At 39.1% G+C, this 25,508-nt stretch overlaps 3 protein-coding genes across 4 annotated transcripts; 2 read left to right on the forward strand and 1 right to left on the reverse strand.

The window, feature by feature from the left end:
• The first annotated feature begins 2,945 nt into the window (after positions 1 to 2,945).
• Positions 2,946 to 4,696, forward strand: LOC134669001 (uncharacterized). The gene is made up of 3 exons (XM_063526520.1): positions 2,946 to 3,139; positions 4,010 to 4,146; positions 4,517 to 4,696. Exons 1-3 carry the CDS (start codon positions 3,074 to 3,076, stop codon positions 4,620 to 4,622), a joined length of 309 nt encoding a protein of 102 aa, XP_063382590.1. The 5' UTR covers positions 2,946 to 3,073; the 3' UTR covers positions 4,623 to 4,696.
• On the reverse strand, positions 4,651 to 15,907 carry LOC134668998 (sperm-associated antigen 6-like). Of its 2 annotated transcripts, none has more exons than XM_063526516.1 (14): positions 15,740 to 15,907; positions 14,577 to 14,681; positions 13,698 to 13,831; positions 13,355 to 13,401; positions 13,089 to 13,173; positions 12,655 to 12,789; positions 12,196 to 12,309; positions 11,721 to 11,894; positions 11,083 to 11,235; positions 10,706 to 10,858; positions 9,380 to 9,538; positions 7,798 to 7,943; positions 7,387 to 7,447; positions 4,651 to 4,777 (listed from the first exon to the last, which is right to left on the reverse strand). In XM_063526516.1, the coding sequence occupies exons 1-14, from the start codon at positions 15,777 to 15,779 to the stop codon at positions 4,706 to 4,708; spliced, it is 1,578 nt and encodes a 525-aa protein (XP_063382586.1). In that variant the 5' UTR covers positions 15,780 to 15,907; the 3' UTR covers positions 4,651 to 4,705. The 2 variants fall into 2 exon arrangements, with proteins under 2 accessions (XP_063382586.1, XP_063382585.1); XM_063526515.1 differs by having other exon boundaries at positions 13,698 to 13,855.
• Positions 8,466 to 9,233, forward strand: LOC134668999 (DNA-directed RNA polymerase III subunit RPC7-like). Its single transcript, XM_063526517.1, has one exon. It carries the CDS (start codon positions 8,534 to 8,536, stop codon positions 9,191 to 9,193), a length of 660 nt encoding a protein of 219 aa, XP_063382587.1. The 5' UTR covers positions 8,466 to 8,533; the 3' UTR covers positions 9,194 to 9,233.
• Positions 15,908 to 25,508: the final 9,601 nt, after the last annotated feature.

Consider the following 25,508-nt stretch of genomic DNA (forward strand, 5'->3'; position numbering starts at 1 on the left):
ATGAATTGTACTAAAGTTAACCATGTGATGAACTACTTAGTTATCCCTGGCTCACTAAACCGTGGGGATAATATGGTATGGTAACATCTGATAGACACGCTAACTGTACGAGACTTTTTTTTATTAGAATACTCGTATTAACCCGTTGCTTTATTTTAAGATGCTGAATGAATGAAGCACAGACGTCGTATGATATCGAGTCACGCTCCTCGCCAACCTGAATTGTCACAGGTAATTATTTAACAGCCTATATTGTATTTCACTGCTACATCTATGTTTGTATTCTTTGTAGAGTAAAATCTTTTTAATACAATAAAAAAAAATCTTGCCTATGTTCAAAATGATGAACTACTTAGTTATCCCTGGCTCACATAACCGTGGGGAGAATATGGTATGGTAACATCTGAAATGACACACATACAAGTTGTAAATGATATGTACATATATGGACCTCTATTAATCACTGTTTTGTTTTGTTCTCAGGTGTGAAGGCTGCAAAGTTAAACAAGCTTTTGACTAGTTACAAGGTAATAATACTTTTCATTTGTAAAATAATTTGTGTCGTCCCATGGGTAAAGGTACCATATGGCGGTTGGCGCTTACGCTATTATTAACACCGCTCCAATATTATTACGGCGCTATGCGACATAAGCGCCAGCCGCCATAAGGTACCTTTTGCCGTGGAACGTCACATTTATGTTCTAGCTACTATAATTATTTTCGCCTTCTTAAAACTTTCGTTGGCAAGAACAGCCTTGGTCAGGGATAGCTTTACTTGCCAATTGAATTTTTAACTTAGCAAAGTATGTAGTTAGCAGATGCAATTTAATAAATGATTTATTTACGCATCTTGTATTAATGTTAACTCTCTTCTTGAACGCATCCAGTTTGGCAGAATAGGATAACGTGGACCCGAAAACGAAACGCGTGACGAATTTAGGCACGGTTTGCAATGAAATAATATAAATAGAAATAGTGTATTATGAACAGAGATGCGAAAAATACTTTATAAAAAGTATTTAAATACAAAATACAAATACTTCCTTGATAATACTATTTCAAATGCAAAATACAAAATAGTTTTTGAATTTGTATTTAAATACAAAATACGAAATAGGTATTTTCAAAATACCTTTTTAAAATACAAATACTTTTCGATAAAAGGTACTCTGAGTAGTGAATACCTAGTCTGAATTAAAAAGTATTCCGAGTTGAAAAGACTCTCTTTATTCTTTGAAATCAATCCTCTATCTAAAGTGCAAATTTCTAGTTGTTTGCTCATATTAACCGGTAGGATGTAGGTATGGATGATGGTTTTTATCGGCCAACTTTTAAAGCATTAATTTGTAATGTTTCACAGCTAGTATAATGCCTCTCGTTAGTGTGATGAAAACGTCTCGTTTCTGTTTCACCAGGGCAGAATAGTTTGTTCTCCTCTCGTGCCTTGAAACCCTCCCAACACTCAAGATTCCACTTTTTTAACCACTCGCTACGCTTGTGGTCATGTGCGACGTTACTAAACAGATTCAACAGTTCCATGTTAAAAGAATGAGAGAGTTGCCAGGATTGTAACATCAGAAGAGATTGTAACTCCTACCTACCTACTATAAAGTATTTTGTATTTTGAAAATAGAAAATAGGTCCCAAAAACTATTTCAAATAAAATACAAAATAGTTTTCTTCAAAAGGTATTTAAATATAAAATACAAAATAGGTATTTTGCATTTTATATTTGCATTTTAAATACAAGTATTTCAAATAAGTCACATCTCTGATTATGAATATGATGAACTGCTTAGTTATCCCTGGCTCACAAAACCGTGGGGAGAATATGGTATGGTAATATCTGAAACCACATGTATATACGTGTAAGGTAACATAAAAAAAAAAACTTGTGCTAATCAATTATTTTTGGTTACAGGTAATCTATAGACTACTACGGCACGGCTATGGAACGAAAAATATATACTTTCAGGTAAATAAAGCCTTTCCTGAATTGAATAATTTTAAATTCCAATCCAATGTCATATTAAGATTATCATTGCCCCAGGCATACTGTTGATCACTAGTACAGTCACCTGCAATAATATGTTTCACAACGAAGCCGTAAAAATATCTGACACGATCTTATTTGTAGAGCCATGAGCAGGGATCGGAAATTCGGTTGCTTTTATACCTAAACTTAGAAAATTCCCGGAAAAAGCTCAGCAAGTATGGAGTCGGCTTCTTAAAAATATTATTTTAATTATTTAAGTTCCGGGATACCAGGATCGCGGATCACGTAATAGTGATAACTGTCAAAATATTTAGTTTATGACTATTTTTAGCGAAACAGAACTACAATCAGGGTGTAACAAAAAAATTACCGCATCCCACATATTTTGTAAAAAGAAACAGCTGAAATATGTTAATTAAATACTTTAATTCGTATGTGTACCTATATGTATCCTAATTGCCAGTATTTCGGGAAATCCCGGTAAATTTATTGGCAAAATTAAATTGAGTCCGCCTCCATACTACTCAACAACAACGCGGTGTAGGTACTGAGGCCGAAGTTTAGGTATAAAAGCACCCGAATTTCCGATCCCTGGCCATGAGAGCGTGTCACATATTTATGCGGCCTTCGAAGAGTAACATATTATTGCAGGTGACTACTACACTTCGGGTTCACATTTGATGAACTTTGAAAATGATTGACAAAACCAGGACACAGCTCTGGTAAATGATGAACAACCATAGACAAGCATATATCTAGATATCTTTGAAGATAATTAATTACTGACAAATCTTAAGTAATATTTTACTTCATCATATATTTTGTTTGTGCTACATCTTTTTTTTCTGTTTTTCAGGTACGTTTACTGAAGATGAAAAGAAAAGTCGCTTATTAATTATGGTTATTATTTGTTGTAAATAATTATATTGACCTATTAAAATAAATGACTGTTGCATAAATGTAGTTATCTTTTTGAAAATACCACAAACATCCGCAAAATGCTTGATAAGGCACAAAACTGCAGTAGGAACTATGATTACATATAGCCAGTAGGCAGTTAGAACGGAAACGAGTAACATGCATTTTGTGCAGGTTATTGAAAGTGCTACAAATGTGGAAAGCGACACGACTTGCTTAGTGAAGGTAAAGCAATAATCGTCAAATTTTCATCTATAACATTACACCTGTAAGTTTACACATACGAGCTTGACTGTACATCTGCAACCTATGTAGATATATACTATTACTACAGTAACGGCCATATCTTTATATAAGTACAGTCAGCTGCAGGGATGGTTATCCCCCTACAAACAATTTTCTATCTCTGCAACCTGGTGCTTTGTTTAACCCTCGCAACGCTCAAGATTCGATTTTTCTTTTGTGAAATATTTCGTTAGCTCGAGTGAAAACAAGGTGCAGGGGGACAATAAAATTTCAACTAATCGAAATATCTTTCGTGCGCGAAGCCGCGAACGCGAGTGTGGAGTCGATTTCGCAGATTTTTACTCCAACGAAGACTTAGGCCCCATTCGCACCGCAGCTTTTTCAATGCGCGTTAAAAAAGCGTTTGAATGACACAAATGGATAACCATGCCAATGCCATGTATGTATTCACATGACAGCGGTGACGCTTTTTATCAAGCGTTGTTGGATTTTCGACTTTAAGCCTTGGTCGTTAAATCGAATTTAGAGTGCGGGTAGATTCAAGCGCTTTTTTAACGCGCGTTAAAAAAGCTGCCGTGCGAATGGGGGCGTAGAGTGACAGAAAAATGCCAGCAATTTGCAAACTTCGATTTTCGCGGTTATAGCCCAGCTATCTCGACTCTACACTCGCGTTCGCGGCTTCGCGCACAAAGTGTGGAGCAGGCTTTACATTATTAACTTGGAGTCACACACATCTTTTTCGCTATCCAGATATATAATTATGGCATTCTAGTTAATAATATAAAACATGAAAAATATTTCGATTAATTGAAATGACCCCGCAGTCGAAATTGGTCACTATTATTACAGGCTTTACCTGCGACTGTGGCTACAAATTTGGAGGAAGCTCTCCAGAACTTAAAGATAAACTTTACCCGGCGACGTCCAGATCGCATAGAAGCTGAAACTAGTGGTGATACGATTCTAAACATCTTGGGTGGAGTCGAGTAAGTGCTTCATCTCATCTGTGACAAGTGCTTTTAGTAGGGTAGATGTGTCAGTTTTCGTCCACTTGGCGAAATTTGAATATAAATCTACATTAGTGCACATATTTTTACGTGTAAAACAATATATCTGTCTACATAAAAATGATATTTCGCATTTAGAAAATTAAAAATCAAATATATTATTTGCGAATCTGTTAAGTGAACGGAAACTAGCGCAACGACCCTATTTTAGTAGGTCGTCATCAGTCATCACACTATTTATGTTGGGTTCCCAAAATAATGGGATAAAGAGATGATGTCTACCACCACCTAATGATTTACCTTACTGTATCTAGCCTAGCCTATACTTCCATGATTTAACATTCAACAGGTACAATGTCTACGGACAATCGATGGCAATTGAAGAATCTAATATAGGAGGAAGGACCGTTAGAGTTCAAAAACTCGTTTGGACCATGGGGAAAACTAGCGTTTGATGGGCCTGTGGGAAAAACAAACCCAATGTCGAATTAAAATAACTTTAATTGAATAAAATGTAACATTGATTAATTATTACTGTTTAATTTGCATTTTCTACTGTTAATTCACTCTGGCAATCACTAGGTACTCTGTCTGTAAATAGTTCAGGTATCTGGAACAAATAATAATTCTTGTAAGTATACCTTGGTATGTGATGTGAGGTCCCCAACCCGCACTTGACTTGAAGAATCTATAGTCCATGACATGACAGAAGTTAATAAATAAGGCACTTGTGCAGTGGCGGAACATGTACAAAGGTATAGCATTATAATATATGCTTTTAGATTGGCTTACTTTTATTAGAGAAATTTAATTTTATTTAATAACATTTTTACAACTTTATAACAAATCACTAAAACTTATAAATAAAAAATTTGCCCTAAGTCATGGTCCGTAGGTAGGGTGCCCAGAAGGCTAGCCGCATTGCCCCGCTGGATGGCAATGCTGATCCTTTGGGCAAAATATAGGCCAGCCCTCTGGTCACCGGAGGCCTCTATGAGGCGCTTTGATAACTCCCCATAGAGGCGACGCGCGCTAGGTCCCCACGGCCCCAAGGTTTCCACACCAAACGCCGCAAATATATAGCTACTACCTAGTGTGACATATTTGCGGCGTTTGAGGCTTTCGGCCGAGGATGCGGCCGCACCAGCGCCAACTTTGGTGCCTGGAATATGGGACGGCGCCAGGGTATCAACGCACGTAGCGTCCCAGACAAGTGGCCGTCCCATACTCCAAGGCACCAGCGTCATTCCGTCAGGCCTCTTGCCATCGACCCTGGCCAGACCGTTGGGCTCGAGGACCGCCGGTACCTTGGCACTGACAAGGGCCCTTCGGATGACGTCGTTGAGGCTGGCGTGGCGGGGGATCCTTCCAGCGCTACGGCTGCATGAGAGGCCGTGGTGGCCCAGATTATCCACCATAATTCCGCATTGGCACCGGTGGGGTATGTTTGTTGATGCCCCTATTCTTAAACATGTGGCCAAACGGAATGTAGTATTATCCAGCAATGTGCCCACAGTTGTGGATGGTAGTGTCTGTAACCACAGACCCGACTCCCATTCCGCAGTGGCAAGAAGACGAGCGCGATCTGTCGGACTAAGTGCCGAATCTAGGAGACGGTTCCTAGTTAGACGGCAGAGAGGCTCGTCCCACTGCCTCTGCGAACATGGGTTGACAGGCGGGTCTGTGTTAGGACATGTTAAATGCCATACGTTCTTGGCCTCGGTACAGTGCGAAGCCTCCAGGGCCCCAAGGGAAGGGGCTAAAATTTTCCCGATGAGGTTTTGAGCACCGTGTACCGAAGCCAAGAAAGCGGGTAGCGCCACGCTGGAAATTTTGCGGATGCCCAGGCCGCCCAACCTAATGGGTAGGCTAGCCTGGGTCCATGTTCTTTCGCCAAAAGAAATGTTGAAAATGGTGGTGAGTGTTTCTAAAACTAAGTTGTCCAAGTTTGATAACAAAGAAGGGTGTTTCCAAAGGTGTGATCCGCGGAGAATGTAAGTAAATTTTGGGACGAATAAACAATGTTTAATGATACAATACGCCGAATGTATATTAATTTTGATCAGACGATGTGAGGATGCCTTAAAATTTTGAATTTTTGTATCTATGAAATTTTCAAAAGATTGGTCCAAGATGGGACAACCAAGGAGGTGAAGCGTTTCTTTTGTAATAATTTTGATTCCAGGAGCTAGTTGTTCAAACTGTTCTATTGTTCTTTCCTTGTTTGGGCAAGAGTCTGTAACAAAGAGTTCGCATTTCGAGAAGTTAAGAGATAAGCCAATGATACTGAGGTCTGTTTTTAATTTTTCTAAATCACCGAGAACTGAAAACGCTTCACCACCTAGGGTCCCGTCATCAAGGTACCATAAATTCAATTTTGACTTTAGGTTTTTAATTTTGGGATGGATGGCTAGGCTGAAAATTGCTGGGCCGAGCGGGTCGCCTTGTTGACATCCTACGGATGAAGCCAAGAGGTTAGATTGGTATAACAATTTAGAAGGGGAACTATAACACTGCCAAAGAAAATTATAAGTAGCCGGGATTTTATCTTTGATTTGGGTCAACAAGGCGCCCCGGTCTACTGAATTAAATGCGTTGGAGATATCCACCTTCAGAAGAACCTCTCCTGTCTGATGTTCTATATAGGTTCGCACAGCGTGGACAGCGGCTTCGCAGCCGCTCTTGGAACCGAAACCAAGCTGCACAGGCTGTAATTCTGAGCTAAGTTCCTTGAGGATGGAGTGACAAGCAATTTTTGCAGTGAGGCGGCGCAAGGTAGTGCCAACTGCAATGGGCCGAATACCGCCGTCCTTTTTAGTTAAGGCGCAAAGGTTGGCTCCGTACAGAACGCCTGTAATCTCTGGAGGGACCAGACCAGCCAGCATGGTATTTACAAGGGCCGTCAAGTCCTTCAAGAGACTTTCCTTGGTGTCACCACAGCCACAGTACAGGAGGTCTTTGAGGTGCTGTGGTGACAAACCGTCGAGGCCTCCTGCGGAACCATTAGGAAACGACATTATGGCTGCGAAAACATCATCGGTGGATGCACGCAGACTGGGATCGTTGGGCTGCGGGGGATCAGGAAGAAGAAGGTTCGGGTCTGAGGGTGGATGTTTAGCAAGTAAGGCTGCGAGGGTATCAGAATTGGCCGGGGCCACTGCATCGTCAGAAAACAAAAGGCGGGCGGCGCCTTTGAGAAATTGTGTTATTATAAATTACCTGAGGCGTAAATGCTTCTACTCTGTCAAGTAATGAATCTGAGAATCCTGGTGTATAATATCTGAAAACACAAAATAATAGTCCAATGAGGATAATGGCGCTGCAATCGTTGGAGATAAACATGTCTTCTTTTTTACAGAAATATAGATCGACTACAGTAGGCCTCTCATTGACCTCCCACGAAAATCAAAATGTCGTTATCTACCGCTCTTGCATTTATTTTGAGCGATAAAGAAATTTAGTTTTTCGTGGTAGGGCCTCAGATTAGTGTTCAGTCAGTTTAAAGGATTATATTGTGTGGTCAACCAACCTTGAATTTCTTTAGCTGGCTCTCTATCACTCAAATTTGCAAGAGCGATAGAGAGGCAAATAAAGAAATTTCGTAGGCGGTAGGCACTCGAGTTAGCTTACCTGACTATTTCTTCAGGGAAGCAACTATTTATTATGTTAATGTATTCTTTTAGGGACGTCCCTGGAACTGTATCTATCTCTTGAATTCTTTTCAATGCACCAGTTGTTACAAAAAGTCTCCTTGCTCTTGCGTCGTTCGGCAATATCTAGAAAGAAACATATAGTTTTCAGGACTGTCTCATTTCAATCATAGACAGAGAATCATACTATCTTTGTCTTACACTAGTACTAACACTCAAACGAAAAGGATGAGTATAGTTTTCGGTTCTTACTGACTGACAATTTGGTTTGACCAAGTATAGTTCTCAAAAATAAATAGGGAAACGATTTTAAGCTTGGAGGATATAACCAACGGAGACGCCATGTCTAAAATTTTCGGTACAAAATAGTCTGCCGTTTTTTGCGGGGGAGGGGCACATCAAATGTATAGGTACGTCATGTCAGATAAACGTCAGTCCATACATGAGGTTGACCATTGGCCGCCTATTTTCGACAGAGGGGACCGCCTGGTAATGGCGGCTCCATTGTTAATTACTCCGAGATTTTAAGCTTCATGACATGACTTTATTGTTTCGATCTCCGTTTTGGTGTTAAAAACATTGTCTTAAACAATTTTACTGAAGTGTCAACTGTCAATGTCATGAGACATGTCAAAGTTACCGATACCAATATCAACAAAGCAACGTGCAGGACTAAGATGTTTTAAAAATTTAATGAAACTGTCCATAACATAACAATGGCGGGACGTGGTCGCGGTCGTGGTAGTACGTTATCGCTAACACATGAGCAGCTGCAGGCGTTAGGCATCGCGCGTGGCGAGAACACCGCACCAACCCTCGCGCCGCCTCCACTATTTCCAAAACTCGAAGCCAAGCCATTACCTCTCGCCTGTGATGCTGCTACCGACTATATGCTGATCGTTAAGGACCAATTCATTGGATTCCTCCACGACTCTCCCGCATATGTCAAACCGAAAACAAGAACTGACGACGTAGAAAGGTACTCGGACAAGTACAAGCTGCTCGCGATGGACGCTAAACAAGGAAAAGTTTTAGACTGTGTTTGGAACAATATGCCTACGGAGCTCCGACCGCAAGCGCGACGCGTCCGAGCGACGACGCGTAAACGGCGCCTAGACGATCCCTCGGAGATCAATAAGAGATTCCAGACTCTAGAAAAGAAAGAAACGCTAGAAGAAAATGACGAACAAATGGAAACAAATGAAGGCGAAGAAACTGTAAAAAAGGTTGAAGCGAATGATGATGAGGACTTGGAAGATGAACAGGAGCCAGAAGATGAACTGGATGATGGGACTGACTATGCTAATAATTACTTTGACAACGGGGAAGATTATGATGAAGAAGATGACAATCTGGATGATGGACCTGTTTACTAAAGTGAACTGTAATAGTGAGTAGACACTGAGTGTAATTATAGCTTTTTTCTACAACCATAGATATGTTAAAAACTTAGTCTATGTTTACCATAAAAATATTATTTGATTATGGTGGAATATAGTACTTACATTGCTTGGTTACCTTCTAATGACTAAAACTGTGTAAAAAACATGTGAATGTGGTACCTTAGCATACTGTGCAAGGACATATTTGAGAATGCAAGCTGGTGCAGCATGCAGTAAAGGCTCTAGCGCGGGGCGATGCAGACAGCATTGAAGAGCCTGTTTTAGGGCACAGGAGGCCCTAGCATGCACTTCAGCTGATGCCTTCGGGTTTGTGTATAACTGTGAATACATAATTTACTCATAAATTAGTGTTTAGATCTTTGCCCTGTCTATCAAAACCTTGTAACTTGTAATACACGTGGAAGTCCTTTTTTGACAGCTTTTGTTAGAAAGGGACTTCCACTTGTATTACAAGTTACAAGCTTTTCATATACAGGGCTCTGGTGAAAGGGCTGCTAGAGCCTCATATTACAAAAATACTAGCTATGCAATAACCAGTTCTGATACCAGTTTTACACTAGAAAACAGAAAATTTTGTTATATGTATTTTTGTTAATAATTTAACAAGTCAAATGATGCTGTGAGCATGTCGATTTAATTAATGAAAAAATAAATCTTGTGTAAATACTTATCACAATATTTCAATACTGTTAGTTTTGACCCTTATTGTAGTCACTTATTGTGTAAAGATTGAATTGTTGATCTCATGACTTCTTAGAATCTGTCATCCTAAAGGCCCGTCTCCATATTACGCGGCAAGCTATCGAACATTGGCTCGCGCGGCAGCCGCGCGCAATGGATACCGGGCTGCCGCGCGAGCCAACTCGATCATTGGCGCGCTAGAACGCGCCGCGCGACGAACCATTCATTGTCGCCGTTGTCGGTATTTCGACGCCCGGCAAAGGAATGTTCGCGCGCAGTTGGGACGGGTGTGTATATATTTCAAATGGCTCGCGCGGACGCATACATGGATGGATAATGAAAAGTGTCGTACTCTAATTGAATTATACGGCACTAAACAGTTTCTATGAAACAGTAAATGTAGTGATTATCGCAACAGATCATTTTTCTATTTGGCTATACTTCGTTCCGAATAATTAATTTTTGTGATATAATGTGGTCGATCGTCGGATCGCCTGCCGCGCGCGGGCGCCGCGCATAAGTTCAAGATGGTGCCGAAATTGGCTCGCGAGCCAAAATACAGGTTTGCCGCGGTCGAACATTGCTCGCGCGGCCGCCGCGCACCCGCGCAATATCGAGACGCGCCTTAATAAATTTTTCTTTTCGTTTGTCGATGTACATATCTTGGCTAGGGCCCCAGTACTACTATATTAAGTGAACCCGCAACAGCCTGGGCCTTGGCGGCGGTCAGACTGGGCTGGGGCGAATGCTTCGCGATGTATTCTATAGGATCGCAGGGTTTGCTAGTGTACTAATAATACGAACCTGTAACAGCCTAGGTAGAGCGTTAGCCACAGCGACGGCCAGGCTGTGCTGTGGTGAATGCTTTGCGATGTGGCCCAGCGTCCACGCCGCGGCACACAGCTCTGCGTCCTCGCCCTCCGTGTTCTGAAGGATGCTCACTAATACGGCGATAGCCTGCCAATTTCAAAATTAGAGTTTGCGTAAAATGTAGGTATCTAAATACGAGCCCCGATGCATATGTTTTCGTCTAGTCAGACCATTTTTGCTATGCTTACTCGTCACGACACAAGATCATCTGCAGTCAAAGACATCGGTATGTTTTGCGGCATGGGAAAGGCCATCGGACCTGGCCGATGCCGCAAGAAGAGAAGGTTTGTCAACGGGGAATTAATGCACACCTTGGCCTCGATGACAGCCATGGCGAGCTGGTCGGACTGGCCGGCGATGTAGCCGAGCGCCATGCACGCCGGCACTCTGACGCCGCCCGTGCTCTCGCTCAGCAGCTCCACCAGCGGCCCGCAGCCCCCTGTGTTCACCACCAGCTGGGCTAGCTGTTCGAGGAAAATTTCAAGTCAGTAGGTAAGGTCGAGTCTTGGATACTATTAGGCCCACTTGCACCATTTCACTAACCCAGGGTTAACCGGTTAAGCTTGGAGTTACCATGGTTACCAGTACCCGGGTTAGTGGGATGGTGCAAGTGGGCTTTAGGGTCACAACATTGCTCGCGCGGCCGCCGCGCAATATCGAGACGCGCCTGTAGGCCAGCGAAAACTAGTTCACATAACACACAGGCATCATCTTGCCATGGTCCAATTTTATAGTTAAAATTTTACATCATCATTGGTTAACCAGGGTGTTAATTGCATCAATGTCGCCGGTTTACATATATATAGATATAACATTGTGACTTGTAATTCTACAAAATTAAGTCCATCATAATAGGATATTCGTGATTTACCTATGGGTGCGCGTCATGAAGTGCGGATGTTAGTATGCCGCTACTGACTCAGCTCAGCTTTGACAGTTGGTAACTTACATCGACCGACTGCTTGACGATGTCCCGGAGGAGACAGGCGGTGGCGCGGCGCACGGGCGCGGCGTCGTGCCCGGCGTGCAGAAGGGCAGGCGGTAAAGCGCCGCCAGCCACCACCGCCTCGGCCAGCTCGGCTCGCGCGCTTGCCACCGCACCGAGCGCGCATAACGTGCTGCGCTGAACGGGGAAAATTCGGACCGTAATTAGTCAAAATCCTGATTTTGAGAGGTTTTAGTTAGTGGAATATCTGGGAAATAGACCGGAATGGAGCTTTTCATCTTCAGCCTACCATTATTAGGTAACTACACGTTTGCGGCACGGTATCGACACCATGTCATGTAACACATGATACCTAACGGCGATTATCCATCAGCGACTAGCTACCTTCTACTAGGATTTGTCTTCCTTGTAATATAGCTAGTACTTATATATAAAAAAAAACCAGAACAATAAACGACAAATAATAACAAATACATACTTTCAACTTTGGGTCTTGGTTCTCCAATGCTCGCACCAGGTGACAAATGGCCCCCGCGTCCACAACTGCTTCGGGTTTATGCTGCGCCAAATCCACCAAGGCACCTGCTGTGATCTGCGAAATCCGATTTATGTGGGTTGGGTAATAAAGTGCAGCTATATATATTTAATATTTGCCTCCAGTTAGTATTAAATCCAAAAGATGCCTTTTGGATTTAATAAAGTTAAGGGTTTCTCTGATGAGACTCGGGGGAAGTTGCGCATGTTCGCTTCCGTAGTAATCCGTACCGACAGAGCTTCTACATAAAATGGACAATCCGCGTGCGCAAAAAACGGTGCCGTCGAGCTTATGTCAAATGAATGCGAAGGATCTGGCTTCTGAGTGCGAATATCTCTTCCCTCCATTTGCATCAGACCCGAAGAATTTCCGCTCTCTTTTATTTATTGAATTAGTTTATACCTGTTTGAGACTTATCTCCGGCTCCTGAAAGGCTAGCACCAGGAGGGGGAGCGTGCCCGCGTCCACCACCATGCCCGCTAGAACTTCATTGTGTTTGCCGATGTAGCCCAAAGCCCAAGCCGCATTTTCTTTCACCTGTCATTACGAGTATAGTTGGCTGGTTTACTGGTTTACTGTTTTATTATCAGTATCACAAGTTAGGAAAATTGGTGCAAAAACATTACACTCCTTCTGACGCAGTCGGGTAAAAATGCATACTTACAATTTTGACACAGGCCATCATCACTTTTGGCTGTATACCTTTAGGTACCTATGTTTAAATTAACCTTCGGGAACAGCCAGAAGTTTCAATTTATGCTTTACTGTTACTGTGTGTGGTCTATAAGGGATAAGGTAAAATTTTGTTACAATCAAAATGCTATTTTAAGAGTGACCTGGGTGTCAAAGTCATCAAGACACGATACGATGTGCTCAAGAGCTCCGATTCGGACAATGGACGAAGCAACTTCCTCGTTGTGTCTGTAAGTAATACAAAATATTATCAACACGAATATAAATACATATAAGTAGACAACGAACTTTTAAAACATTAAAAGAGCAAACACTTTCAAAAAGACAAAAAAATAACGACAATTTCATAGGACAGAAACAAACTACAGCGCCTGTTGTTTGTTTCTACCTACTGTTGTTAGGTACTTACTTTGCAATAGCCCGCATAAGGTATAGTGCAGATCTTTTGTAAAATACCTGCAGATAAAAGAAAAGGTATTAGGTATTGTACATATTTAAATATCTTTGTTAAAATAACCGCAGAAATACATTCCGCTCATATTCGAAGCAAACCAACACATTTTGGCAACTCCTCATAAGGTGTTAATATTACCTACTTGTACCTGCTTCTATACAAAAACCGCAAGACCGATCAAGATCGAATGTCACTGAACTGAATGGCCTCTGCCCTAACTAGGGGGCAAAATATGATCTCCAGAGAACTACAAAAGCAAGCCGCACCGTGCCGACGTCTGTGTGCAGTAAATACTCACGTTGTACTTGTTGAGGTTTTCTAACACGATGGTAGCCATGCCAGTCGCGAGTAGCTGCCGCGCCAGGTCCTCGTCGTGTTCGGCCACCCTCGCCACCGATACCACCGCGCACTGCCGCACTGTGCTACACGGGTCTGAGAGCAGCGGCCGTAGGAGCTCTTTAGACATGAAAATTAATAATATATGGATATCTAAATTATCTAACTAAACCCCACAAGTAAAAGTTCTAATCATGCGCACATTAGACAAGAGCTATTTAAGTTCTTTCATCCATATAACCATTTGATCCCTCCTTTTAGGACGTTAAGACAGAATAGAGTCAGTCCATGAAAAGTCTGCAGCGGATTTGATAGCCCACGCAGTTGCACGTGTTATTTTAAACGTCAAACTTCTATGAAATTATGACATATAAATGACACTTGCACTGCGTGGGCTATCAAATCCGCTGCAGACTTTTCTTGGTCCGGCTCTATTATGAACGAATAATACCTAAAAATGTTACGTGTGTCAGAGCAAGTTGTGGAATGTTACATAAAATGGTTATATTGCCGGGAATCACCCTTTAAGATAGATGAGGGCAGATGGTTTTAACCTTTTACCGTCATATTAATCGCACCCAAACATCTTCACAATATATCTCTATATATTTCGTAGGTTATGGATCAATAAATAAAAATATGAGAATAAAACCAATACTTTCAACCAACAAGTTTTATCAATTGACGCCACACCTTACACGGCGACCCTGCCAGGATTCGAAAATGGAATTTTCTGATACCATAATCGATGAAATTACTCTGACTTCATAAAAACAACAAGTACCTACAAATGGTACTATAATAAATAAAGTCGTAAATAATAATGACATAAGGTACAAACCTAATACCCCGACGCTTTCCAAACATTTAACGTTGGACGCCCTCGTTGCCAGCTCTGCCATGGCTTGGACGAACGCAATTCTGGCTTTTTGATATGTTTCGAAAACTGAAATAGTTCAGAACAAAATACAGGTAGTTAGAGATAGGTACTTAGATCTTAGTAGGTAAGGTACCCACTTTGTTAAGGAGTAACTATTAGGTACCGTAAAACAGGGTGAAAAGACACGATTTTCAACTTCAAGGACGATTTTCACCAATAATCCAAATGATAAAAGTAAACATTTAGACATCATTTTATGAGTCTTGGTTAGTTCTTCAATTTTGCATTTGTGAAATCAATTTTGACCCACCCAATTCAGAGAAAATCAAAGAAAACTGCCTGTTTTCTCCATATCCTTAAAACGCGGTCGATAGACACACGAAAGGGGTGAATAGAAATATGAAGTTTTAGTTGTTATAGGCATCGAATTTGGTCATTATTATGTTGATACTCTAAAAAATGCTTCATTATAGAGAAAATTGGTGATATTCTTTATTATTTAGGTACTACAGATAGTACAGATACTATATTACCAGGTTAGCTAACTTTAACTACGTTAATGTTACTACATTTACCGCTAGAACAAAGTTCAGACAGGCTTCATTTCTTACCTCGGCGAGGCCTTCCTTTAGAGTCAAAAAAATCTAACTTTTAGGCAGTTTGATTAACTTCTTTTGGTATCAATGTTTGGTATCAATGTAGAGAATAAATAGTTTACTATATACGTATTCCAAAAAATCTGATTTTAGAGATGTACGTTTTTAAATATAACAACTTGAAAGAAAAAGTTTAAAAATTTCTCTATTCACCCCGCGATTCTTGTTGACCCCGTTTTACGGTAGTTACTTAGTTAATGAAGAAAGATATTTAGGTCATTATGAAGGCAGTCTCCTTAGGCAAGACTGTCCGAGCAAAGCTGACTTTGTCTGAAGGAAGTACGTACACAAATACGAGACTTCTTGCCATAATGTTATATGGCGGTCTTCCTCACTTGGATCTTAGTTCAACTTCAATACCTACAATTGATGGTGATGTCCTGATGTCGTATTGTTTGTTGAAATTCAATTCGTTACGTCTTGTTTTACATTGCGCGGAAAATTAAATAATACGTGTTAGGTACTTACTCAATTGTATATTCTTTGGACTGCTCATAGAGTGAGTCATGATTATTGGAGTTTTATAATACAAACAAAGAAATATTTTTAATCAAATAATAAAATCTTGATGAAATCTTGTATGCATAAAAATACTTTGAAGTTCAGATATTTTTCAAAACAACGCCCATTTGACAAATATCAATGTAGGTTTTTTATAACTTTTCACAGTATCTGCCAGTTATTTTAGATTTAGGTACCATTTATGCAAAAAAGCATATCGTCGGGTAACAAGAAAAAGTCACTAACTAACACCATTGAAATTATTGGACAATAAACTGTGTTACAAGTATAATAAAGTGCATTGTTACTTTAATTTTTTGGTAGTACTTAGTGACTTTTGCTTGTCACCCGACGATATAATACCTATCTATACAGTTGATTTGCTCTAGTTTGTTATAAAAGTGGGTTGTTAACTTTATTTTATTTTTTATTTATTTATTGATAATGGGAAACAAACAGCGAAAAATAACACATATAGATAAAGGATAATTACAATTAAATATTACATAAGCCATAACAATTTCCACTAATTAATTAGCTCATTATGGTTGCTCAGACAAGACTTGTTTATACAATTCAATTCAATTTCATTCAAAAAATTAAAATATAAATGTGACATGCATTAATTTAATTTTACAATAGTAAACTATCAAAATCAGTATGGTATTCGTTTTGCTCTATTAGCTGTAGAGTAATATATTATTAGTTCATTCGCTCTTAATTGCAGAAACAAATTTTTGTACTGACTGAATGAAAAACAAGTCAACATGAGAATATTTATCATTGTATTTTTTACACGCTCTTACGATAAATCTGAGGGTTTACCGCGAACCACGTTCGACGTGTTGCCTCTTTATTGCACTTGTAAATTTGTCCGTAAGGTTGACAGGGAGGCAACACTTCGAACGTGGTTGGCGGTAGGCCCTCTGTTCCTAGCGTAAGTGGTTCGATGGGAAGGGACAGCGAATAATTTAGAGGAGCGCGTACGCTGGTCCGCGCAGCGCAGAGACGCGGGAGAGCAGTGCGGGGGAGTCCACCAACCCATTTAGGATTTTATATAATAGAATTTGATCTCTGAATTCGCGTCTGATTTGAAGGGATAAAATATTTTTAGAATTAAATTCTTTGAATTTGTACTTCATCCGCTTGACAATTTTTCTTTGAATTCCTTCTATTGCATTAATATGAACAAAAAAATGAAGACTCCATACTGTGGAGGCATACTCTAAGTGAGATCTTACATAAGCATTATATAAAAGAATAATTGTTTTAGGATCTTTGAAGTCTCTACTCTGCCTAAATATAAATCCGAGCATACTATAGGCCTTCCGAACAATTTTGTCAACATGGGTGGTTAACCGCAACCGCAATTCATGGTCAATATTTACGCCAAGATCTTTTATTTCCGTCACCTTTTTAAGGCAGTTGTCATTTATAGAGTAGTCGTAAACTATGGGATTACGTTTACGAGAAAAAGTGATAGAACAACATTTTTCAATATTAAGGCATAGATTATTGTTTTTGCAGTAGTTATTCAATCTGTCGAGATCATGTTGTAGCTTGAGACAGTCGTTATGTGACGTGATAACACTGAATATCTTCATATCATCTGCGTACAATAAGACTTCAGAATGCTGAAAACATTCAATGACATCATTGATAAAAACGTTGAATAACAACGGACCAAGATGGGAGCCTTGGGGGACACCTGACGAGACAGGCACAAAGCTAGAAGTATGACCTTTAACCGCCACCGCTTGGGTTCTGTTACGAAGATAAGATGTGAGCCATCTCAAAAGGTTGCCGTGAATTCCAAAGGATTCTAATTTGTTTATAAGTATGGAATGGGGGATTCTATCGAACGCTTTAGAAAAATCGGTGTAAATAGCGTCCACCTGAAAACCTTTATCCATAGCAGCCAGAGAATAATCAAGTAATTCGCAAAGGTTGGATTCTGTGGATCTTCTGTTAATAAATCAATGTTGTTGAGGAATAAGCATTGGTCTAATTACATGATATAGCGTATCATCATATATATAAAATTGAAAAACCATATATATAAAATTGAAAAACCAGAACGGGATAAAAAACGAGCGATGAAGAGAGATGGCGCCTTACAAATTTCTAAAAAAGTTTTTGACACGTATCTCGAATACAACGCACGTATGATAAGAAAAAACTGTTTAAATCTATTATAAACTAGAACGTAAAATTTATCGCTTTCGATGCGTATTTAATTTACAATAAGCAAATGAAATTTTCAAAATAACTTTATTCGGCCATCTCTCGGCAACTCTCGGTTGCTTTCGTTTGGCGGGGCTACAGATTAGACCAAAAAATCCGTAAGTTAAAGTAAACTAAATTATGTTTGTCATGTTGGCATACGTGTATTTCTGAGTTTTTTTACACGAAGTAAAATAAAAAGTGCTGCCAACCTCAACCTTAGTCCATAGTCCATAGCCCATATGAGTGACTTAAAATGCCATTTATGACAAATCAATGAAATGAATGTTATCGTATGATTATCGTATTTTATTGTTTTAAATTTCTTTTTGAGTTATATTATTCAGATTGACTTTCACGGCTTCGGCAAACATTGCCATTCGTCCGGGGAACGGGCTGCCGAGATGGGCCAGAGAACCCATCAGTTCAAGGGATGGTGCCCGTAATAATGTGGGTGTGATAATTATACTTTAATGACTTTACAGATATAAGGTAAAAGTACGCTCCACCGAACGCTCAATATCCGTCCGTATTACCGAATTTCTTCTATTTTAGGCTGTAAGTCGATTATTTACAGCTGATATTTACTTGCGTATTTTTTTTCCACGAGTTAAATACCTATCTCTTCCACTATGCCTCAGAGTCGGCCAATTTGTCCCACAGTTGGGACGTGGCAACTGATCGAAACGGATCGTTGCTGCCGATTGCCACTTTGTATGGGCAACCTTAAAGAAATCGGTAAGAAGTTGCGTATATTTCTTAAGGTCATAAAACCTTTTAAATTTATTTCTGTGTTTCAAAGTATGGTTTTTCAGTGTGACTACTTAATTAGTTTGTGTATTTTAGTCAATTTAATTAATTTAGTGCAGTCATATTATCAGAAATTAAGCTTAATGTGAGTTTGGTGATAAGTACACTGACAATTTGATTGGAAGGTATTATCGAACAGCGTCCGGAATCAGGGAAAGCGTATGTTTATGAAATTATTTTTTTAATGGTTGATTACGAACTATTTAGATTAACTACCTAATTTCACAAATAACTTAATGTATTTGTAATTTTATGAGCAATTGCCGAACAACAATAACCTATATATATTATTATAAAACTGCGTTTGAAATGTTCATGTTTTACGACTTTTTGGCATCAAAATAAGGTTTTTGGCAAGACTATTATCAAACAATAATTTTAGATATTTTACGTCAGTATTAGCAAGAACTTTACACATGTACGGTTTTGTAATGGATTCAAGTATTAAATTTAATGATAGATTTGTAGTTATACCACATTGATTACGATTTAAATACTATTTTCAAAATCCGTTCGCGAAATAGGTTCCACATATTTTCCATGTTTCGTTCACCGAACGGCCGTTCGGTAAATGGTACCCATGGTCTCTGCTACCCAACTCATGTTTGCGTTGGCCATGTTTCTATTCGACGTTCATGAGAATATAATCCTTATTACGATAACGGCTAGGTCGATATTTATATGTTTATTTTTTGTGACCATTATTTCAATGCCAGCGCTTTTCAAACTTTAGACATACTTATTGGACGCCTGATAATAGTCTTGGAATGTGGACAAAAAAACTGAATAGGATAATAAAAATAATGAAGCAATAATATATTATACAGGGTGGTCCGAACCTAAATGTCCAAAAATTTTTTTTTTTGATTCCTCTCGTGGGCGATTGTGATTTTTTAAACTTTTATCTTTTGTTATGAAATTCCGGGGTTCCCATACAGGGTGGCTAAAAATTAACTACATTCCCATTCCCAGGGAGGTTTTGGGATTATACTGAGCAACTTTTACTATGGGACCAACTCCGAAATCGTGAAAAAAAATTTACCCTTCCATAGAAAATGGACGAGCCAAAATTTATGAAACAGCCAAATTTTTTTAAACACATGCGTACATGTTTTATAATTGTTGCGTACCTTACTGACTTATTTTTCAAAAGTATTTTTCAATAAAAAAGACACGTCAAGATCGCTTACCATCTTTATAATGCTAAAAAACGAAGCATAGTAGGGATTTAATAGTGAACTACTGAAGTTTGAGCACCACTCAACACCATATTTTCATACAATTATTTCCTAGTTCGGTAATGCGGGCTCCCTATTCGGTATAATGTGCAAATCACGTTTCTTAGTTCGGTAAACGGTACAAACAAGGAAATTGGAAGAAATGACTTTAAAAATGTTTTTAATACACGTCCAATCATTTCAGTAATTTATAGGTATGTTTAAATGAGGACAAATTTATCTATGTTTCTATTTTAGTATTGAACATATTCGTAAGAAAATATCAGAACTAATAAAAAAATTAAACGTAAGTTTAGGGCTTAAGCATTCGGTGAAGCGTACATTTACCTTAACCAATTCGGGAACTGTTTTCTCGCGTAATACGATACGACTCGACCAGGTAGGATTTTTTCTTCTTGCTGAACAGTCACCATCAGATATATCGGAACGGCTGAGGTATTCACAAATATCTGAACAATGTAAATTATAATGTAGTTAAAGTGCATGCTCAGATATTTTGGAGCTCAAGGGTTGCTCAAGATCTGATCAACCTCGGCCATGGCGACTGGCGAGAGCTATCGCAAGACCGGGAAACATGGCGTGATATGGTGTCGGAAGCCAGGACTCATTTTCGGTCGTTGCGTCACCGTAGCCGTCGTAAGTAATGTCAATATCCAGACAGGGAAATGGGGACTATTTACGTTTGTATGAAAATGCGATTTATGGGCGGTGGTCGTACATATTCGTCTTAAGGCGGAAATTATTCTAATGAACGTGTTTGCAATTGGGCTTATAAAAATAAATAATAATTTTGGGTTAGCATTTGAATCACGCATTATAGGGAGGGGCGGGGGGAAGGGTGGCTTTTTATAGGGGTTGGTCACCCCATTCAAATGACACCCGATTTGTGTCTAGGAGACGCGTATTTTTTTTATACGTGTTTGAAGTTGCGTTCACAACACACCCGACTCACTGTCAAAAAAGAAATACAGTGGTCAAAAACATGTATACGGACAAAGTGCTCAAAAACATGTATACGGACATAGTGCTCATATGTATACAAAATTCAAAATTGGTTACCCTTTCGTACGCTTTGGTTGTATTATTGAACATAACCTCAAAAATCAAAAAATAAAAATAAATATTTTCGTGGTAACTATTGATTTCCTAACTTTGGGGATGGGTTCGGGGGGGGGTCCTACTCCCTCCCCTCTCCCTATAATGCGTAATTCAAATGCAACCCCATAATTTTATGTTGAAACAAGTTTTAAATAAATACCTACGTAGATGAAAAAATACAATCTTGCTTTTTATCAAATCACATAATTTTTTGAGAAATTTGCGAAGTAAGTTATCCAAATATCGGTTACAAATAAGAAGTCCCTATCACAGATCACAGTTATAAACCCTGGCAGGGTTCAATACATAATAATATCGGTATTTAACTAAACATAAGACAAACTCTTTATTTCATTTACGCGAGCGGAGCTGCGGGCCCGTCTAGTAGTATATAATTTTTTCAAAAAGCTTTGGCATTACGGATAGTTTTGAGATACCACGATAATCTATATATATAAATGCAAGTGTCCTGACTGACTGATTCATCAACGCAGTGCCGAAACTACAAAAGCCAGAAAGTTGAAATTTGCACACCAGATTGCATTTATAAAGTGTACAAGAGATAAGAAGCGATTTTGAGAAATTCAACCCCTAAGGCCCACTTGCACCATTCCACTCTCCCGGGGTTAACCGGTTAAAACCTGGCGTTACTATGGTTACCAGTACAATTTGACATTAGGTTAACGGTTTAACTGATTAATCCCAGGTTAGCGGAATGGTGCAAGTGGGCCTAAGGGGGTTAAAAAGGGGATGAAAGTTTGTATGGGGTTGAAGTTTTCTTTTAAGCTAGGAATTTGAAACTTTGTTAAAAGATATTAAAATACAAGAAAACTAATTTCAGCGTTTTTGAAAATTCATCCTCTAAGGTGGTGAAAAAGGGGTTGAAAGTTTGTATGGATATCAAACATTTTTTCGAGCGCGGGACTTGAATTTTTGTATTTGGGGATACTATTAGAAGACAATAAAAGTAATTCCAGCGTTTTGTAAAATTCATCCCCTAACAGGGTTAAAATGGGTTTCAAAGTTTAAATCCATTACAAATGGTTAAAAAGGGGATGAAAGTTCGTCTTCAGGTGTAAATTTTATTTGAAGCTAGGAACTTGAAACTTTGTAAAAAGGTATTATAATATAATACAAGAAAACTAATTTCAGCGTTTTTGAAAATTCATCCCTATGGTGGTGAAAACGGGGTTGAAAGTTTGTATGGATATCATGCATTTTTTCGAGCGCGGGATTTGAATCTTTGTATTTGGGGATATTATTAGAAGACAATAAAAGTGATTTCAGCGATTTGTAAAATTCATCCCCCTAAAAGGGTTAAAATGGGGTTCAAAGTTTGAATCCATTACAAATGCTTTGAAACTTCTTAGAAAGACATAATAGCCGATTACAAAAAAAAGTAATTGCAACGTTTTTGGAAATTCAATCCCTAAGGGGGCTAAAAAGGGGATGAAAATTCGTCTTGGGGTGTAAATTTAATTTTAAGCTAGGAACTTTAACTTTTTGGAAAAAGGGTAATAAATTAAAAAAACATGAAAACTAATTCAAGCATTTTTGAAAATCATCCCCCAAGGTGGTGAGAAAGGAGTTGAAAGTTTGTATGGAGATCAGATATTTTGTGAGTGCCGAATGCGGAACTTGAATCTTTGTATAAGGGCATAGGTACCTATTATGAGAATACAAGAAAAGTAATTTCAGCAACCAACATCAAAATCCACTTGACTTAAAACTTCATACAACTTGCTAAAAAAGAAAAGTACTTAATTTTAACATTGCTTGGATATGTAAATTATAGGTACTAAAGATGTAAAATGTTGAAGATAAGATACCACGCGGACGAAGTCGCGGGCAGCAGCTAGTTCCTTATATTTCGTTTATCGCCGCTTTTCAAGATAGGAACAACGATCGATTTTTTCCAAGTTTCAGGCATCACACCGGTTTCTAAAGAAAGGTTGAACAAATAGCTAATTGGCGTTGCTAACGTTGTACGACATCTGTGAAGAAAGACTGGATGGATTCCATCAGGTCCACTTCCTTTAAAAACCTGTAATGATTTTAAATAAGTTTCGACTATGGTTGGTGTAATCTTAACATGGCTTAAAATATTATTGACTGGAATTTTATTTATAGAGTTAATACTTAAATCTACATCTTTTACAAAGACTGACTGAAAGAATGTATTAAATAATTCTGAAATATGTTAACGATAAATCATTCCAATTGTTCAATGTCTACGTTTCTTTTTACCGCCAAATAGACAGCGTGCAGCGGCCTTCGGAACCGTGCAAAATTGCCTTTAATTTGTATCGTCTCTTGTTTTTACCCGACTGCGCGACGCAAAGGAGGGTAATGTGTTTATCAGCCTATATATATGTATGTATGTATGTATGTATGTATGTATGTATGTATGTTTGTTCCTATGTGGCACTCCAGAGCCCAAACGCGTGAACCGATTTTGATAATTTTTACGTCAATCGAACCATCTTACTCTTGCGTGTGTCACTAAACACGTGACAGTAATCAAAATTCAATATGGCGACAACCAGACGCCAAAATTGAAAAAAAAAAAGAAGTTAACGAAATATGTCGAGTGGGGTATCACTGAATAGGTATTTAAAAATCAGTTATAGGTTTCTTTCACAGTTTTTCATTTAGAGTGACCATTTAAAATCTATAACGTTATAAAGTTATAGTAATTCTGTTCAGTATTAATACTGCACTGCGCGACGCAAAGGAGGCCAATGTGACTATGTGACTACTGACTATCCTATAATAAAAATAAAAATATTATAATGAAGCCTATATGTACGTACGTATTTATTTAAGTATAAGTACTAGCTGTGCCCGCGGCTCCGCCCGCGTGGAATTCGGTCTGTGTCAGTAAGCGACTTATTTCTAATAGCCTAATTTCTCTCCCTCTCCCCTTGGAAGGCGGAACTTGAAGTAAAGTTGACAGATGGATATGCTAGAGGACTGTAGTCCAGATAATAGTTATTTACAGTACATATGGCCCTATTTTCCCACACTAGTGCGTAAAATAGCACTTTTCGTGCGATGTCAAAAGTTTAAAGGGCTATATGTACTGTAAAACGTTGTACGATACACGTGCGAAAAGGTAATTCGCAACTCGTGTCGATTTAAAACACTCCCTTCGGTCGTGTTTTAATTTATCGCCACTCGTTTCGAATTTCCTATTTTTCGCACTTGTATCGTAAATAACTATTACGTAACTTGTATCGTACGTAAAGTGCTATTTTACGCACTAGTGCGGAAAAATAGGACCATATGTACTGTAATAGTACATTGTGTATTAAGGGCGGGAAATAAGAAATTACGAACGAGTGTCAATTTTAAGCCCGACGCGAAGCGAGGGCTTAAAATGTTCACGAGTTCGGAATTTCTTTACCGCCCGTGGCACACACAATGTTTTTCATCACACTTGTAAGGAAAAAAAGGAGAATTAATAAAAACAAACTTCTGTATAAAACACTTTTCCGCCCTAGGGCGAAAATTTCAATTTCCCGCCCGCAAGCCCTACGTGTAAATAAGTGTTTTTCATCACACTTGCTCGGAAAAGATTTTTTCCGCCCTAGGGCGAAAATTTCAATTTCCCGCCCGCAAGCCCTACGTGTAAATACATCTTTTCCGAGCAAGTGTGATGAAAAATATTTTACAATTAGGTACCACTTAATAAAACTACACTCCAAAATCAATAGTTTTTTTCGCCCTTATTCAAATTTTACACGTGATTTAAACGACAGAGTAGTAGATGTACCTATATCGGAGGATACAGTAAGGTATACGCGCGCGAGCGAAAGCGAAGCGGCCTGCCTGGCTAGAGCGCCACCCACTCACCGTGGTCTTCTTCAGGATCTTCCTGAGGAAGATCACGTGCCCCTTGTAACCTCAATGCGTTGCGAGACTTTTGCGAATGATTCGATTTTTTTCGGGAAGGCATGGTAATGCGTATAAAATGCGAGTCCCAAATCCTTTCACTCCGCAAACGACCAGTGCCAGATTAAGATATTTGATGCCCTAAGCATTTCTAGACCATGATGCCCCCTCTCCCTAGGGTCATCGAGATTACATTGAATTTTTTTAGTAATTTCAGTGACGTTCATTGCCGCATTACAGCTGAGAATGGAAATCAGTCACATCATTTTATCACGAAAATTGACAGTGCTGCAGCAGTAACGTTACAACAGAGTAAAGCTGCTGCAGTCGCCACCCGAATGTCTCCTTTATTATATGTTATAATGTAATTGTAACGCGAGCGAAGCGAGCGCGAAAATTTTTCGATATATAAAACGCAATTTGATAGACAGTTGTACATTTTTACTTTTAGTCCCAACCAGGCGCGAATCCAG

The sequence above is a fragment of the Cydia fagiglandana genome, chromosome 11 (assembly GCF_963556715.1).
Source record: "Cydia fagiglandana chromosome 11, ilCydFagi1.1, whole genome shotgun sequence".
NCBI lineage: Eukaryota > Metazoa > Arthropoda > Insecta > Lepidoptera > Tortricidae > Cydia > Cydia fagiglandana.

What these genes read in the sequence shown, in the direction of transcription:
- LOC134669001 (XM_063526520.1), top strand. Translation starts at nt 3,074, where the DNA reads ATGCATTTTGTGCAGGTTATTGAAAGTGCTACAAATGTGGAAAGCGAC. An exon ending in ACACGACTTGCTTAGTGAAG is followed by an intron (nt 3,140 to 4,009) that starts GTAAAGCAATAA and finishes CTATTATTACAG; the next exon opens with GCTTTACCTGCGACTGTGGC. An exon ending in AACATCTTGGGTGGAGTCGA is followed by an intron (nt 4,147 to 4,516) that starts GTAAGTGCTTCA and finishes AACATTCAACAG; the next exon opens with GTACAATGTCTACGGACAAT.
- LOC134668999 (XM_063526517.1), top strand. Translation starts at nt 8,534, where the DNA reads ATGGCGGGACGTGGTCGCGGTCGTGGTAGTACGTTATCGCTAACACAT.
- LOC134668998 (XM_063526515.1), bottom strand. Translation starts at nt 15,779, where the DNA reads ATGACTCACTCTATGAGCAGTCCAAAGAATATACAATTGA. An exon ending in CTTATGCGGGCTATTGCAAA is followed by an intron (nt 13,174 to 13,354) that starts GTAAGTACCTAA and finishes TATTACTTACAG; the next exon opens with ACACAACGAGGAAGTTGCTT. An exon ending in TAGAAGCATTTACGCCTCAG is followed by an intron (nt 4,778 to 7,386) that starts GTAATTTATAAT and finishes TATTTGTTCCAG; the next exon opens with ATACCTGAACTATTTACAGA.